The 17,888-nt window shown below is 43.9% G+C and overlaps 1 protein-coding gene across 1 annotated transcript in view; it reads left to right on the forward strand.

The window, feature by feature from the left end:
• The first annotated feature begins 597 nt into the window (after window positions 1-597).
• The window catches only part of USP35 (ubiquitin specific peptidase 35), a 67,802-nt gene continuing 50,511 nt past the window's right edge, over window positions 598-17,888 (forward strand). The window contains exons 1-3 of the mRNA XM_029602204.1: window positions 598-1,102; window positions 13,332-14,028; window positions 16,592-16,727. Of these exons, the coding sequence (XP_029458064.1) occupies window positions 13,347-14,028; window positions 16,592-16,727 (818 nt within the window). The 5' untranslated portion in view covers window positions 598-1,102; window positions 13,332-13,346. The remainder of the gene's footprint in view (window positions 1,103-13,331; window positions 14,029-16,591; window positions 16,728-17,888) is intronic.

The raw sequence follows: 17,888 nt of genomic DNA on the forward strand, positions 1-17,888 counted from the left end.
TTCTTTGAAAAGATAGCTAAAAATCCACAAGGATAGCCTGTGCTGTAGAATGATAAACAGCCAGGACGCACCACCTGCATGTTCCCACATGGGGGAGCAAAACCCAAACCACTTATCTACTTATTGAACCTCCCCAGTTTAATGGTACACTCCTTTAGTAAGGGGGAAACCAAAGGTCCCTTAAACACATATATTTGTATGAAACCCCCTAAATCGAATCAGATAATCCAGTTGGCTGTTTATGGGGGAAATGCTACTACTGTTTTTCACAAAACGGTCCACCGAGCCAGGATTGTGCAAGCAAAGGTCCCTTTACTGGTCATGTGGAGAAATCGGGGTGGCAGACCCAGCATATCCCACTCAAACTTAAAACTACAATTAAAACGTGCACCAACAGCTTCTGCCCCACCCTCCACTAACTAGCCGTTCCCAATCCTGGGACTAGTCCCCTCGCCACTCCTCAGCCAGTTCAGGTCTCACAGACCTAAGCCTGTACAGAGGTATCAGGAGCTCTACTTACAATAAGTCAGGTTTAAGAGCTAGAATGGTTGGTCACGCATGCGTGCAGTAAAGTAAAACTAGGACCGAGTCAGCATGTTCTGGATGGCAGCGATAGGGGGTCTGCCGCTAAGTTATACCTCTCGCAGTGACTGTGTTCTCCATGTCTATTTTAGCATGTTCAATAAAGCTATAAAGGAAAAAAAAAAAGCCGCTGTATTTACAAGAACATGCTGGAGAGGGCTGGACCTCGGCACGCTGGTGGGCAGTGAGCCGCGATAAAGAGCGCGCTGCTTGTGCTACGCACTATAAATACAGCAGGGTGAGCCTTAAGAGTGACTAATCAGTAAAAGCTGACAGAAAGCATTCCTCGAAATTTAAGATGCTCTACTAGGAGGAGACCTTTTTGTCTGTGAAACTAAGCCTTGCGTAAGGGTATAGTAAGCCGGCTCTCTGCATGAAAGGCAATACGGCACAGTTCTCATTTATGGAAACCACCGAGGGGTGCCTCCTGATGCAGAAGTGCAGCAAAAGTATCCCGTTATTTTTCCGTGCAGCAGGACTCCGCTCTTTGTGCTGGAGTAGGCGTCATGCTTTATGAAAGGTGAGTGAGCGCGTTCTTAGTCCTGTTTTGGGGAAGCGTTCAGGACTTGCCTTTGTTTCAGCCTGTGCAGAATGATCGCGTTTATCCATTCTTGCTTTGCAGGTTAAACAAGGCAGTTTGTACGTTCCTTGTGCTTATGGTAGAATTTATAATTTAACTGAGATATTGATGGTAAATTGTTAATGTCCCTGTGAGGATTTTAGGTTGGCTGAGTAAGCAGCACTAATTAAAAAAAAAAAAAAAAAGCAGAAGCACATAGCCAAATCTGAGCTCTGTGTGAAATACGGCTGTAAAAGGATCTTTGATTTGCTTTGTAATTGTATTTGTTTTAAAGATCGGTATTCAAAAGATTTGTCCAGCTAAGCCACAATCTTAGCCTGACAAATCTGGCTTTTAAATATATTACCCCTACTGACCTGTCAAGTTTTAGCCGAATAAGTCTCTATCCTAGGTAGAGCAGAGTTATCCAGCAAACTTGGCCAGTATTCAGCAGTGTCCAGCTAAATTAGCCGGATAACCAGGGCTGGCGCAACCCACTGTGCAAGTCGTACGCTTGCACAGGGCGGTGGCCTCAGGGCCGAGACCGAGTTCAGTGAGCTGCTCAGCCACTGTGCTGAGAAGAAGAGGAGGAGCTGCTCAGCCACTGTGCTGAGAAGAAGATGAGGAGCCGTAGGGTTGTGCTGCAGTTCCCAATTTGCCTTGCGGTGAAGATGAGTTTCAGAACTGCCAGATGAAGATGAGGAGCTGCAGGACCATGTGGTTCCCAACCCATTAGGTGGCCAGAAGGTAAAAACAAGCCTTGAGGCAGCTCCCAACCTGCCCTGCAGCAGAAGTAGGGGGCCGGGGCTGTTGGGTGAGGCCTTGGGATGTATAGGAGCAGGAGGAAACTTGTGTGTGTATCTGAGCAGAAGCGGAGTGTGTGTTGGTGTCTGAGCGTGTGTGAAAGAGGGGAGCGTGTGTGTGTGTATATCTGAGCAGAAGAGGAGTGTGTGTTGGTGTCTGAGCATGTGTGTATGAGAGAAGGCGTGTGTGAAAGAGGGAGCGTGTGTGTGTGTGTGTGTGTGAGAGGGAGCACTGAGACAGATGCAAGCTCTAGGGATGACGGAATAAGAGGTTTAAATAGTAGTACATTCTTCTTAAGCAGTGAATTCTTCAGTTTAGATCAGGAAAGGGTGAGGTATTGGAGCATGGAGTGTTCTCTTTGTATGTGTGACTGAGCATGTGTGTGTATCTAATGTATATGTGAGAAAGAGAAGGATCTTTGTGTGAGTGTGTATGTAAGAGGGAACTTGTGTGAACGTATATGTAGGAAGGAGCATCTGTGAGCATGTGTGTGAGAGAGGAAGCATGTCCATGCGAGCATGTGTATGTAAGAGGGAACATGTGTATATGAGGAAGAGTGCATATTTATGTATGTGTATGTATAGATCTATATCTGTGAGAGAGAGATGAGAAAGTTTATGCATCCCTCTCTCACTAATCCATGACAATCTCAAGAGTGAATGGAAATCAAAAGTTTCCAGGTATGGAGAGCATGAATTATTTTATTCTTATTAGTTTTAATTTTTTGGATGCTGTTTGATGTGTGTTGCATCGGAGATGGACCCTTGGGCCCAGGTGGGGTTGACGCAACCCGTAGGTAAGGACCTACGTACGGGTCCCCACCGTCGGCAGGCGGAGTGGGCTGATAGACAGAGGCCGTTGGAGCTTCACCTATACCAGCCCTCGTTCCCCGTGTGTTGAGCCTTTGGGTGCCGGGGCCAGCAGGACTTAGGTGGGCCTCTGTATGTAGTCGCAGTGAGAGTTGGTTCAGCCCAGAGACAGCAGGTGAGAGATGGTACAGTCTTACTCTGGACTGGGTAATGTCCTGGAAACCCGGGCACCAATGGAACGGAGGCAAACAGAGGGCGCTCGAGCAAAAGCAGGCCGAAGCCTGAAGAAACCACGTCCAGGGAGTAAGCTGGAGAAGCGTCCAGGGGCAGGCTTGAGTCAGGGCTGGCGGCAATCCGAAGGCAGTGGAAAGCAAGGCTGAGGTCTGATCACGGAGATAGTCAAGAGCGTAGTCAGGCAAGGCAGAGGTCTGATCACAGAGATAGGCAATAGCATAATCGGATGAAGCAGAGATCTGGGTCTGGAGATATGCAGTAGCGTAGTCAGGCGAAGCAGAGCTCTGGGCTTGGAGAGAATCAATGACAAAGTCAGGCAAAGCAAAGTCATAGTCCGTGTAAATCCGAGGTTTGAAGCAAGGTAGGAACGAAGAGACAGGAACTGAGAACAACGAGGACCAGGAACACAGGGAGTGAGACGAATCTCTAGGAGACAACGAGTACTCGACCAGCGAGGAGACCTGTTGCAAAGGCAACGCTAGGGAGCGGAGCCTGAGCTTAAATACTGTAGTTAAGTTGGCGTCATCATCCGGGGCCGCGGCTAGGTTCCCGCCACGGTCCCTACTTAAGAATCAATGGTGCGCGCGCGCCTAGGGAGGGGCGGCAGCGTGAGTAGCAGCGTCTCTCCGCGGGCCACATGGAGAGCCCCGACGAGAAGCGCGGTAACAGGACCGGGAACGCCGGGGTCTGTGGCAGAGCCGGGGGCACCGGGGCAGGCCCGAGGACGGAGCTGATGACCCGCTGCCGCCAGCGAGGAGGAACCAGAAGCTGGAGTCACTGAAAAAGGTGAGGGGGCCGTGCCGAAGGTCTGCCGCGGACGGCACGCGTTACAGTGTGTCTGCTGTTTTGAAATACTTTATTGGTGTTTGAAAAATGTAAAACAAATTGTTTATGAGTTTTTAAGTATTGGATCTTCCATTCTCCAGCTGTTTTGAAATATTCTTTTTATTAGTATGTTCATGCTATTATGATTAATGTATTTGTTATAATTTCTTGATTTTATTGCTTAATGTCTGAGAATGGTGATGATTTCTGTTTTTTCCAATGTTGCACTGCATAGAGTCTGACGTATTGCAGTTTTTGCCTGCATGTTTCTAGTTATACTTTGTGGTTTCTTTTTCCTGTATTTGGTGTGGGTCTGCCTCTGTTCTGCATGTGTGATGGAGGAGAGGTATTCTAGCATGTAGGAATCTATAGCAGCTTGGTTTTTTTTTTCTATTTTCCTAATAGGAAGTGTATTGGTGTTTTAGGGCCTGGTGTAGGGTTGTTACTTTTTTAAGTGCTGGCAGTTAGTGCTATTTTGGTATGGGAGGTTTATTATATTTTGATTGTAATTTACTCATGACTTTCTGAGGGTCAAGCCCACACCTAACACGCGTTGCCTAATTCCATATGGGTTCCGAGTGTCTTTTTTTTTTTTTTTGTAGGGTTTTCTGATTGCCACCAAAGAAGTTCATGCAAATACTTATGATATTTTTTTTTTACCTGAGAAGACTGTACTTTGAATATTATTTTTCATGTAAAATCTGTTATAAATGCATAATTTTTAACTGTGTGCATGGAGAGAGCAGGAGGTGTGTGGGGGGGCAAGGGTATAAAATTTGCCTAGGGCAACTAATACTCTTGCCCCAGCAATGGATTCCAGGGAGGGGGTGAAGAGGGTGAGGGCTTTTAAAGTTTAGTTTGCTGAAAAAAGCTGGGCTTTTTTTTTGGCAGGCCCGAGACAGAGACTGAATGAAGTGTGGTGGTGGTGATAGGGGGGCAGCACAATAATTGTTTGCACAGGGCAGCAAAAAAGCTAGCGCTGGCCCTCTGAATAACGGTAGGACTGCCTCAGAGCTGTCTTAAAGTTGTCTGCTACTTAACTGGCTATGTTCAAAGTATAACCGGTTAAGTGGCTGCAAAATCAGGGTTGCCAACTGGCTCCAGATTTTCAGGGCAGGTTCATCCAGTCCTGGTTTTACGCTCCTGCATGCAGATATTTATAGTCTTGCTTTTGTTGGTGAGTGCAATAGGGAAATCAGAATAAGTCCCAGCATGCAGTGGGGTAAAACCAGGACTGGATCAGCCTGTCCTGAAAATCTGGAGCCAGTAGGCAACCCTACCCCCCTACCTTATCCAGTTTTTTTGGTGCAAAATCATGATCTCCTTCTTCCCCCTCATCACTGACCCCACAACCTCTATTCCACCCCCAAAGGTCCTCCCCCAGATCTCTGAAACTCCAGCCAGGACAACAATAATGTTGCCGCTTCCAGCATTGCTTGCTGCCGTCAAAACAATGCTAGAAGGGGCTAGGAACTGGTAAGAGACATTACTGTGCTGCCAGTTTTGGTGATTCAGGGAGGTCCGGAGGGGTTGGGGGGGTGGGGTAGAATAGAAGCTGTAAGTGATTGGGGGGGAGGAGGGAATTGTGGTTTTGTTCTAAAAAAGCAGGAAAGGAATGAGTCCTGGTGTCAGGGCACTAGCGCCTGCTGCATTGTTTTTGTTTTTTTTCAATTTACATTTTACATTTGTTTGGATTTATAGCCCGCCTAACACAGAATGGCCTAGGCGGAGAACAAAAAATTTTACATATATAAAGTGATAAGACAAACAAATGTAAACTAAATACTAAAACATTATAGAACATATAGAATGATAGACTAAAATTACATGAGCTATCAAAATATAATAAAACGAACCGGCGCATAACAAGTAATAAAGGATGTTTATTTATTTGTAAGCTTTTATATACCGAAGTTTAGTGGAAGGCCTTCACTCCGGTTTACAGGTGTAACAACAGTTTACTGGGGTCGCACAACAGGTATAACATCAGTTACAGAAAAATATTAATGACTATATTCATAGAGTGAAGGCAGCTAGCTATACTTCGGTATATAAAAACTATTAAATAAATAAATACATAAATAAAGCTGTGGGAGGTGAAGTAGGTTTTCGCTCCGAAAGAGAAACATTACAGAGAACATATGTTTATAGGAGTAGATATGGGGAATAGAAAGTGGCTGTGGGAGGTGCTAAAACTAGAGACAAATGAATCGTCAAGCTGTGTATGTTAATGCAGTCAGGTTTTGTCATGGTATTTACGTCATCTAGCGTTAGTGGTTTCTCCGCGTGGTGAAATCTTGTGATTTTATAAATTACAATAGTGTGATATCAGTTGGGCTTAAAGGCTCAACTGAGTATGATGCAGGAATGAGAGCTGGGTGGTGAAAGAAGCGGTTGAGGTTAGTAAGGTTCCTCATGGGAGTTGAGATTCTTGGTTGTTGTGGCGTGAGCAATTAGCCAATTCCTTCTTTGTAGACTTGTCTGAAGAGCCAGGTTTTGAGCAGTTTTCTAAATATTTTAGTGTTGTTCTGTAGTCTTAGGTGTTCCGGTAGGGAGTTCCAGAGGCGCAGTCCTGCTATTGATATGGCTCTGTTTCTTACGGTAGTGAGTTTGGCTGTTGTGACTGATGGGATGACTAGCTGTGCTTTGTTTGTTGATCTAGTATTGCGTTGAGAATTGAGTCGTTGTATAATGGTGTTTAGGCATGTGCTTTCACTGTTGTGAATTGCATTGTGGAAAATGGTTAGAGTTTTGTATTCGATTCTCTTTTCTACAGGTAGCCAGTGTAATCCTTTTAGCACAGGGGTGATATGGTCAGATCTTTTGCAGCCGGTGAGGATTCTGGCTGTGCTGTTCTGTAGTATTTGGACTGGTCGGATGGTTGATTTGGTTAGGCCTATCAGGAGTGAGTTGCAGTAATCAAAGCTTGTAAAGATTAGTGATTGGAGAATGGTTCTGAATTCAGGGTAATTCAGTAGTGGTTTTAGGTGTTTGAGGATTAGTAATTTATGGAATCCTTCTTTGATTTTCATTGCAATGTGTTTTTTATAATTCAGCTCTGGGTCAAGCCATATTCCTGGATCTTTCACATTTTCTTTTAATTTGATGAGTGTGTTGTCAATTTGGATGGCATGGTTCTGGTGAGCTCCAGAGTTTTGTTTTTTTTTTCTTTCAAGCAGTATACATTCAGTTTTCTCCATATTAAGGCATAGCTTCATGTGGTTTAGCATGTTTTTTTATAGTATTGAGGTAAGTGGCCGAGAGTTTCTTTGCGCTTTCGAGGGTGCTTGTTACAGGAATGATTAGTTGGATATTGTCGGCGTACATGAAGTATGTGATGCCGAGACTCGTGAGTAGCTGGCATAGGGGCAGGAGGTATATATTAAACAGAGTGGCTGAAAGTGCGGATCCATGGGGTACTCTGGTTTCTAGTGGCATGGCATTAGAGGAGTGGTTGTTGATGTTTACCTTGAAATATCTGTTTTGAAGGAAAGAGGTAAACCAGTCTAGAGTTTTACCAGATAGACCGATTTCAGCTAGTCTGGAGATGTTCAACAGTGTCACAGGTGGCGGGGAGGTCGAGTAGGATGAGGATGTATCTTTGTCCATTGTCAAAACCTCTTATTATTGTGTTTCATAAATTGAGGAGTAAGGTTTCTGTGCTATGATTTTTCCTGAATCCGTGTTGGGTGGGGTGCAGGATGTTTGTTTCGAGATGATCATTGAGTTGTTTAAGTGCTGCTTTTTCCGTCAGTTTGGCGAGGAGAGGTAAGTTTGAGATTAGGCGGTAGTTGTTAAATTCATCTGGATTGAGGTTTTTTTTTTATTGTGGGTTTAATAGTGGCAATTTTTAAGTTGTCTGGAAGTTCACCACCTTCTAGAGATTAATTTATGATTGCCGTGATGGTTGGAGTAATGGTTTGAGCTATTTCCTTAAAGGCTCGTATCGGGGTTATGTCAAGTTCGTGGCAGGCCGGGTTTAGGGTTCTTAATAGTTTCTTCATTTCAGTAATCGATATGGGTTCAATTGTGGTCCATGGTATTATATCTTTGATGTTTAGCTGCGCATTTTGGTAAGGTGAATCGACCATTTGAGCTATTTGATTTGGCTGGTCGTTAATAGGAGGAAAGAAGCATTCCCCAGGGGTTGATGATATCCTGCCAGAAGACTGTGCTGGTTATTTGAGGGGCAAAGTTAATGCCCTTCAGAAAGCTATTTCGGTCTGCCCTAATCTTTGTCAGGGCGGTGATTTATTGAATTCTCAAGGCTGGACTTCCTTTGAACACTGTTTCAAAAATGGAAGTTGAGAACTTGTTATACAAGTTAAAATCATCTAGGTGTTCCCTTGATCCCTGTTCAGTGTGGGTTTTGGGGTCCCTCTGCACCAATTTCTTGGACATCATAACCAGTTTGTGTTAAAATGCAGTTATGGGAATCAGATCTTTGTTTAAAGTGTAATAATCGAAGAGAGACTTTTGTCGTGTGCTAACTGAATGTCATGAATTGCGAAACTTTTGGAGATAAGTCTACGGTTTTTTTTTAATCGTCTATTTGGAAAAGACTTAAATTGGAATGGCAAAATGTGTTTATTTGACAAATCATTGGCAATGCCTGCTGGCAGTATTCCTTTAACCTTGGCAAAGAAAGTCATCCTTTCCCATTGGCATAATGATGTATTTAATTTGTGGAAATTGGATATGCGAACATTCGCAATTATGGAACAAATGAAACAGAGAGAGGTCATTGGAAATAAAACTTTATTGAAGTATAAACACATTTTTTATTATGGAAAAGGTGTGTAGTTTGCTGTAACATGCATTTTAGTAGCTTTACATTATAGCACTTCTTGTCTGGATATGGTGGATTTATGATTGGAATGTGTGGATGATTATGTATTATGTAAGTATCAAAATGTGAGTTAACTGAGTTGGTTATAACACAGTTTGTTGTTATAATAAGACTTTATAATTAGATTTTGTTGTTATAATAAGACTTTATTGAGAATTGTTTATATGTGATAGAGTACTCATTTAATAAACATATTTGAAAAAAAACAAAAAAAAAACTGTAGGACACCATGGAGAGCCTTCTCCCTAATGTCCCATATTTAGGCATGGATTGCCTGACAGTAATAATGTACAGCAGTGGTTCTCAACCTTTTTTCTATCGGGACACACCTGCTAGATAGTTCCTACATGTGTGACACACTGAACACATGACAGTCACAAGGGAACCCCACCCTGACCCTCAGCAATGGGTATAAAGCAGAACTAGAACATTCTCCATACAACTCACCACACAAAAAAGATGTTCTGGTGTTATCTCAATAACAGCAACACAAACTCCTTCTACTACCAGGCACAATAGCCCTACTTATAAAAAGAAAGCACAACAAATAAGATGAGGTATTTTACTAACCTACATGCCAGTTAAATACCTCACCTCATCTCAGTCAGAGATGTTTAAAATCCTGAGAGGTCTAGAACGGGTAGATGTGAATCGGTTATTTACTCTTTCGGATAATAGACTAGGGGGCACTCCATGAAGTTAGCATGGGGCACATTTAAAACTAATCGGAGAAAGTTCTTTTTTACTCAAAGCACAATTAAACTCTGGAATTTGTTGCCAGAGGATGTGGTTAGTGCAGTTAATGTAGCTGTGTTTAAAAAAGGATTGGATAAGTTCTTGGAGGAGAAGTCCATTACCTGCTATTAATTAAGATGACTTAGAGAATAACCACTGCCATTAGCAATGGTTACATGGAATAGACTTAGTTTTTGGGTACTTGCCAGGTTCTTATGGCCTGGATTGGCCACTGTTGGAAACAGGATGCTGGGCTTGATGGACCCTTGGTCTGACCCAGTATGGCAATTTATGTTCTTATGTTTTCTTATATACACAAGATCGACCTTCATCAAGTACAGAAAGACCACAAATTACAAATATGGAGACAGAAACTGGAATGGAAACCCAAAAAAGCCACTCTGCATGCAGTCCAAAACTAGAGAAATGGAAACAGAAATATAGCACCTAACAAAGTCCCAGGATCTGCAATAAACTAATCCACACAAAGTTGCACCTGCATTATGGCATGCACTCAAATGGAACAACCCTTCCTATAAAAAGGCAACACTAAAATATTAAACTAGGCTCTAAACACCAATACACCTCCCATTAGGAAAACAGAAAAAGCCAAGCTGTTATAGATTCCCACACAGAAATAATTGTAAAACTGTATGAATAAATGTTTCAAAACAGCTGATGAACAGAACAACATCCAACAATTAAAAACTTTTTAAAATTTATTAAAAATTCTCCAAACACCAATAAAATATTTCAAAACAGCAGTCACATCACATAATACCTAATAATTAAAATAGCAGTCAATCAGGAAAAATGAACTTTAAAAGCCTCCTTTACTTACCCTCTCCAGCAGGACTCCTATTCCTTTCCCTTGGAGCCACACCAGAAGTAGCAGTAGCTGCTGAAGCTGTCCTCATGGTCCTCTTCCTTAGAGACCACAACCATTCTCTTCTCTCTCTCTCTCTCACACACGCACACAGACATGCACCAGTCACACCCTCATGAATCAGTTTCTGTCTTTCACAAACCAATCATCTCCCCAACCAGTCTCTCTCACTCTCACTCACACCAGTCACCTCCCTGATCAGTCTTTCTCACACACACACAACGTCACCTCTCTGACCAGTCTTTCTCACACACATACACACGTCACCTCTCTCTTACTTACAAACAGGCTTTCATTCACACACATGCGCTCTCTATTTCACTTACACACAGGCTCTCAATCACACACATGCCCCTTCTCTCTCTCAGACACAACCAGCCAGAAACATGCTCCATCTCTCTTTCACACACATATACAGAAGCGTACTCCCTCTCTCACATTAACACACACAAGCACCCTCCCTGTCTCATATATACACACCACACACACACACACCACACACAAGCACCCTCCCTGTCTCACATATACAAACCACACGCGCACAAGCACCCACCGGCCCCCAGCTGAACAGCTAGTCTTCAGCCCCACTGGCATGGTCTTGGGCAGCAGTAGCTCAAATCTTCGGCTCCGACGGTGGCCAGCAGCGCCAATCTTTGGGTTTTTGGCCCTGCCGGCCTAGTCTCTGGCGGTGGCCAGTAGCTCCGTCTTCAGCCCCGGCAATTTGGTCTTCAATAGTGGCCAGCAGCACCAGTCTTCAGATCTTCAGCCCCGCTGGCCTAGTCTGCGGCAGCCAGCAACTCCGGTCTTCAGGTCTTTGCCTCACCGGCTGCGGGTCGCGACACACTGGTTGAGAATCACGGATGTACAGAGTCAGCATGTTTCACGTAAAAAAAAATACTAAACTGCTTTCTAATAATAAGATTATAGTTTGCAATTGCACATTGACTAATTGAGGATAATTTTTAAAGGCATTTTTGTGGATAAAAGTTTTTTACCTGCAGGAATGTTTACTCACATATCAAAGAACTTGATATGTGAGTAAACTTGCATGGATACTACCTGTTCACATGCAAGTTTATCCAGACTGAGTGGAGGCAATCTCAGAGGTGGATTTGGGGAGGGATTTGGAATTACACAAACACAATTTCACTGAAAATTTTCCATGCACATAAGAACATAAGATGCCATATTCTGTCAGATCAAGGGTCCATCAAGCCCAGTATCCTGTTTTTAACGGTGGCTAATCCAAGTCACAAGTACCTGGCAAATACCCAAACATTAAATAAATCTCAAGCTACTATAGCTAATTAATTAATAACAGTTTATGGATTTTAACTCTAGGAACTTATCCAAACCTTTTTAAAACCCAATTACACTAAGTGCTGTAACCACATCCTGTGGCAATGAATTCCAAAGCTTAACTATGTGCTGAGTGAAAAAGCAGATGTAATTGTGTGCAGGTGGGATAATTTTCAAAGTGGACTTAAACACACACATTTACTCTGAAAATTGGTGTGCATGTATTTGCCACCTAATTTAGGTGGGCTCTTATAAAATTACCCCAAGACAGGAGTGGCCAGCTCGAGTCCTCAAAAGCCACCAAACAGGTCTGGTTTTTAGGATCTACACAATGAATATGCATGACTTAGATTTGCATATATTGCCTCTATTGTATGAAACTATATCTCATGCACATTCATTGTGGAGATTCTGAAAAGCAAGTCTGCTTGTCGCTCTTGAGAACTGGAGTTGCCTAGGAGGTCAGTAATAGGGCAGAACCTTTGACAGCACAATGCTTTTCAATTTTGTGCTTTTTTTATTGCTGCAACAGGATCTCAGGAACACTACTAGAAACTGTTTTGTTTTTTTTTTGTTTTTTTTTTTTTTTAGAAATCTTTTTCTTATTAAAAAATGTTAATAACCAGAACATTTAACAATATGCAACAATACACAGAGATAGTGAATTGTGTGTCTGTGCACATTGAGGAAAATGTTCAAATCATCCTCTTGGTCAGTATTTACTAGTGATGGCTACAAATATTGATTTTCATCTCAACAAAAGTCCATACTGTATCTACTGGCTCTCTGTCAAAAATTGTTTGTATTTTAACAGTTCAGCTTTTTAATAGTCTGAGCTCTACGCTGGAGATGGCAAGAGAGCAGTAACTGGGCTGTGACATACGAACAGTGCCCTGTGCTCCTCTGTTTTGACTGGTTTAGTGTTATTTTGGTAAACTGGGTGGGGAAAGAAAGGTATTGGGGTTGTGGGGAAGATGGGGGAGCGCAGGTGTTCAGATATTTGGGAGGTGGGAGTAGAACTGGGACTTGGGAATAGGTGATAGGAGATGGAACAGGCAGATCAGGGTGGACAGGATGATGGGTGAGGGAATGGCTAGAGGGAGGGAGAATGCCATAAAGGAGGGAGAGAATGGCTGGAGGGAGGGGAGAAGTGTCGAGAATACGGCGGAAGGGAAGGGAAGAAGAGTGAGAATGTTGAGGGAGGGAGAAAGAGGAGTGAATGGATGGAAGAAGGGATAAGATGGGAGAGAAAGGGAAGGGAGGAGAACTACTGCAGAGAGTGGGGAGAGAATGGTTGGAGGGAGAAGGGGGAATAATGCCAGGGTGGGGTTGGAGAGGGAAATAGAATGTTGGGAGAGAAGGGGGAGAAGGCTGGAGAGAATCTCGGGGGGGGGGGGCACAATTCACCCTAGAGCCGGCCCTGACTGTACTGTACACAGTTTAAAAGTGCCCACATACATTGCAAACAAACACAGGCTCTTCTAAATTGCCCCCTTTATACCTAGGCTATGGACCTCCTTTTCCGTGGTGGTGGAGGGAGCTGTCATTTCTTGACAACTCCTCCTGAAGCCTCCCTTGAATGCGTGCTCTGTTCATGAAAGTCAAAGATGCTTATTTTTATTATTTTCTTGCTTGCTTTTTCCTGTGTTGTGAATAAAAATTGACATCATAGACAGGTTGCACTGCTAGCAATAATATTTCCCTTCCCCCCAAGGCACTAGAACTAATGGAGCACCATTTGTATTTCAGCACTGACAGACAACTATGGATAAAATTCTGGAAGCAGTGATAACGTCCTCATATCCCGATGCTACGAAGTACCGTCTGGTGCGACGCATCATCGAGGCGGCAAAGCAGCCCATGGACAGTGACCAGTGCTGGTCCATGCTTGATGTCTCCACTAATATTTACCTTCTGGATGACTCTAAATTCAAGCGAGAGGTAGCCAGAGAAATTTTAGAGGTGCATGGCCATTACCATCTGGAGGAGTTTGAAGAGTTTTTCAATGCCAGATTTATCCTAAGTCTTCTTCAAGAAGGTTATGGCCCACTGGGGAAAAGGAACCCTTACATTTTAGATTATATACACCTGGGGCTTCAGTTTGTTCTGGAGAGTCCTTCAGTCGGAGACATTTACAGCTTGCTCCAGATTGAACTTCTTCGGATCGTCTGTGAGAGACCTGGGCCCAAGCTCTGCGCGAGGATCAGCAAGCTGTTAATCCAGTATCCTCCGTGCATTCCTACGGGAAAGCACATGGTCTTGTTTTGCCAACAGCTTATCAGATGCATGGGCCAGTTCCAGTGCCTGTCGACTGCAGAAGATGACATCGTGGAATTTCTGAAGCACGTGGACAGAGTCAGTGGCCTGCTGCAGAAAATATGGAAACTTCACACCCCATCAGTTCTCCCTTCTTTAAAGGAACTTTTTGTTATTATTTCATCAACAGGTAAAGAGCAAAAGGGTGGGGACTGTTCATACCCAGTCTCTCTGCCTCAGGGAAGTAAGGATTCCTTTGGGCAAAGGCCCGGCTGGTTGTGGGAGGAATTGGTTGGGGACTAGGGGGGTACATGCCTGAAGCCACTCCCTAGAATAAAGAACCCAAGTCTCTTGCAAGGCAATGCACAGCACAACCACTCACTCATCAAGCAGTTCCGTTTTCCAGTTTGCACTATGGTCTTGCACAAATGGCACTGTCTTTCAGATTCTCATTTTACAAAACCCTAATAGCTCACTTCCCCCTGCCCTCCCTCCCCCCCCACACACACACACACTTTTTAGGTCAGCTCTAGTTCTGTGATCATCTAAAACAGTGGCTCCTGAACCTGTCTAGGACGACCTCCGGCGAGTCGGGTTTTCAGGATATCCTTAGCATGCAAATTGTATCTCATGCATATTCATTCTGGATATCTTGAAACCCCGACTGGCTGTGGGTTCCCCAGAACAGTTTTGGGAACCTCTGATCTAAAAATCTAAGGGGTTTTATGTCTTGCAGTCACTCATACATACAAGCTCACATACACACATAGTCTCCTGTTATCATCGGCTGTGGTGAGATGAGCTCCACCCCAGTCCCACAGGCCTCCAGTGCTGTCTTTGGGCCATGGTGGGATGAGCTCCACCACGGCACTGCGGGCCTCCTGCAGTCTTTGGGCTGTGGCCCCGCGAGCCTTCTGCTGTCTTCGGGCCGTGGCACTGCAGGCCTCTTGCTGTCTGCGGGCCGTACGGCCCACTGATCTTCCTGCTTGGGCCTGGAAGTCGGGCCTCTCTGGGTATGGGCATGCGTGTGCGTACGCCCGCCCACAGCTTCCGCTCCCTCTTCCCCCCCCCCCCCCCCCCAAAGCAGGAAGATCATTGGACCGTACGGCCCGAAGATAGCGGGAGGCCCGCACTCTCTCTCTTTTTCTTTGGCTGCTGACTGGTTAGGCTCCACTGGCGGCCCGCAGCCTCTCCTGCTGCCACCGGCCCACCGCCTCCCCGTGTGTGCTGTTCTGTGCAAAGGCACGGTAGGCACATCCGGTCATGCCAGGCCTGCAGGTATCAAGACTTGGCTAATCAGGGTCACCCCAGATGGAAGGTGCCTACTTGGAGAGCCTAGGCCCAAGGCATGATGGTGGAGCCCAGGGGCTGGACAAGAGCTAGAAGTGTTGAGCAGGAACACTGGAACCAGATTACAAGTCAGAAACACTGATCAGGGCCAGGATCAGAGGCCAGACAGCTAGGGCTTCCTCAAGGCAGCTGCCGAGAAGTTTGCTGGTCCAGCAACTCGGTGCCCTCTGGGAAGGCCTTAAATGTTGGTCTCAATTTGGGGCACATCGAGTCCAATCAGACTGCTGCAGAGGCATGTCTGCTGAAGCTTACCTTGCCAGGGTCACTGCCCCCTTCTCTCCCCCTCCTCTTCTGCTGCGGGGCTTCCTCCTCCCCGTCTATTCCTTCTTTGTTTTCTTTGCTGCAGCCACTCTAACCATCACAATGAAGGGAGAGCAGAAAAATAAACACAGCCAGATGGTAGTTTTATATTTTATTTTATTTTAATACCTTGTTTATTTCATGAGGCATGCATGTTAGGTGCATGGCCTCAAGTCAGGCTAGACCTTGGCTCCAAAAGCAGCCTAGGTTTTCCTTATTAGTTGTTGGTGCCTCCACCAGGGGGCGCCAGAGAAACAATACTACATCTGAAAAAGGGGGTGGTGAAATAGAGCAGAGGCAGGTCTAGCTCTTCAGAGGATAGTGGGCAGCCTCTGTTGCCTTAATAGCAGGTTCACAGTCTGTTACTTCCAGGGCTATAGGTTCAAACCCTGATATCAAGATAAGTTATTTATTTATTTATTTAACAGTTTTATATACCGACCTTCATAGTAAATAACCATATCGGATTATGGTTATTTAAGAGCAGTCTTAAAGTTATCTGGATGACTTTTTTTTGGCTGCATTCTGGTTACTATCTTAGTAGAGCTGTCCAAATAACTTGCCTGCTGCTGAATATGGATCTCAATATGTTCACTGAACAGCTGGTTTTCCAGGTGTTCTTACTTACTTTAAACTTGCCTTGAGCACTATTTTGAAATGAAAGGGCATTATTAAATAAAAATTGATGAAAATGATTCTTTCAAATCTTTATACTTAAGGACTGTATTGTAGCTGCCTTGATAGAAGAAATCCACAAAACGTGGTTGGTTGTTTTTAGTTCTATGTGGTACAGTATATGTTTTATTGTATGTTTATTTGTTAAGCCAAGTTGTTGTTGATGATTTTTGGTTTTGTTGTGTTATCCACGTTTTGTAGTTGATTTTAGGTTGTGGTATGTTTCTTACGCTTAGTAGCTTATTGTCGCATAATACGTATTCTATAATATCTTTATGACAGCTGGTTTTAACTGTATGTTACCTGCTCTTTTATATTTTTATGTTAATTATTAATTTTTATTGCACTTTATCTTGAGCTACCATTATAAAGGTAGAAAATAAACATTAACAAATATATATACTATTTTTTTTTTTTTTTTTTTACAGATGGACTCACAGCCCCATCCAGTGCCTTGGCCAGTGTGGTCCAGTACATCCCATTGGAGCTTACAGATGGGGTTATTAGAAACCTCACTAATGATGACAGTATCACAGATCCACAGATGATGACAGCTATTTGTCGGTGAGCGCATATGCTTATGTAACACCCCAGGGCCAGCGGAGACCCCTGCTTCACAGCGCCAAAGGTTCAGTTGGGCCTAGAGGTTCCAAGTCGTCTCCTTGATACATAAATTGATGGGGAGGGTCCTCTCAATCCTCCCCCTCTTCCAATTATTTACGCAATGGGTAATCCCACCCTGTTAAGAAATCTTCCACAGGTAGGAAAAAAGGGGCCAGGATGGAAAAGAACAGGTTAAATGGATTTTGGTACCTGTTCAAAAAAAAAAAAAAAAGACGCAAAGGAATAATTGAAACAAATTTATTTTCCTCCTTCCAACAGATTGGGAGGATGGCAAATCAGGATGACAGGTAATTTACAGTTTTCTAACAACAATACTCAACCAGTAAAAAAAAATTCTATTCTTTTACAGTGATTAGGAGCACTCAGTGCAACTCTACAATATATGAACCCATTCTTTCACCATTACTAGTAAGAATCTACATTTCCCCCTTTTTAACAGGTTTCAATATCAAATAAACGTCTAGGTTTAACTGTAACACTAGGTGCTTCTTACCGTTACAAAAGATCACAATTCTTTTCTTAAAATCTTTTACCTATTGGTATTGTGCAGACTTTGCTGGAAGGAGAGTATTACACCGGATGAGTACAACCATAACGCTGTTACTAGAGTTTCCACTTTAGAGGCTTCTAAAAAACTCAAGACCTCTTTTGAGCGTCGGTGTCTAATCACGTGTGGTGGTGGATGAGCTCATGCCTTCCTCTGTCTGTAGAAAGTCCATCTGTCTGCTAGCATTGGGCCGGCCGTGTGACATTGCTCCTCCCTTGTAAACCATCAGGGATCTCTTGACTCTCGCCGGATACCTACTAACATTATTTCATAAAATAAAAGGTAAAGAAACCTTTTCTACACTACCATCACCAATCTTCCAGTCTAATGGGGGTAGTTCTTGGCTCCAGCTACCTCTCCCTGCAGCCCTAGGGTCACTAGGGATCTAACTATAAAAAGAAAAAAAAAAACAGTTCAGGATCCCTATCTAAGCTGAAGGGAAAGGGGGTGTCCTCGTTCAGGAGCTGCTACAGTGCACCTTTTTCAGGTTTGAGGTATCTGAACCTGCGCACTGTCTCTGGCAGGGATGGCTCCTCACTGCTCTTGCTTTTCAG

This window comes from Rhinatrema bivittatum, chromosome 5, assembly GCF_901001135.1.
Source record: "Rhinatrema bivittatum chromosome 5, aRhiBiv1.1, whole genome shotgun sequence".
Classification (NCBI taxonomy): domain Eukaryota; kingdom Metazoa; phylum Chordata; class Amphibia; order Gymnophiona; family Rhinatrematidae; genus Rhinatrema; species Rhinatrema bivittatum.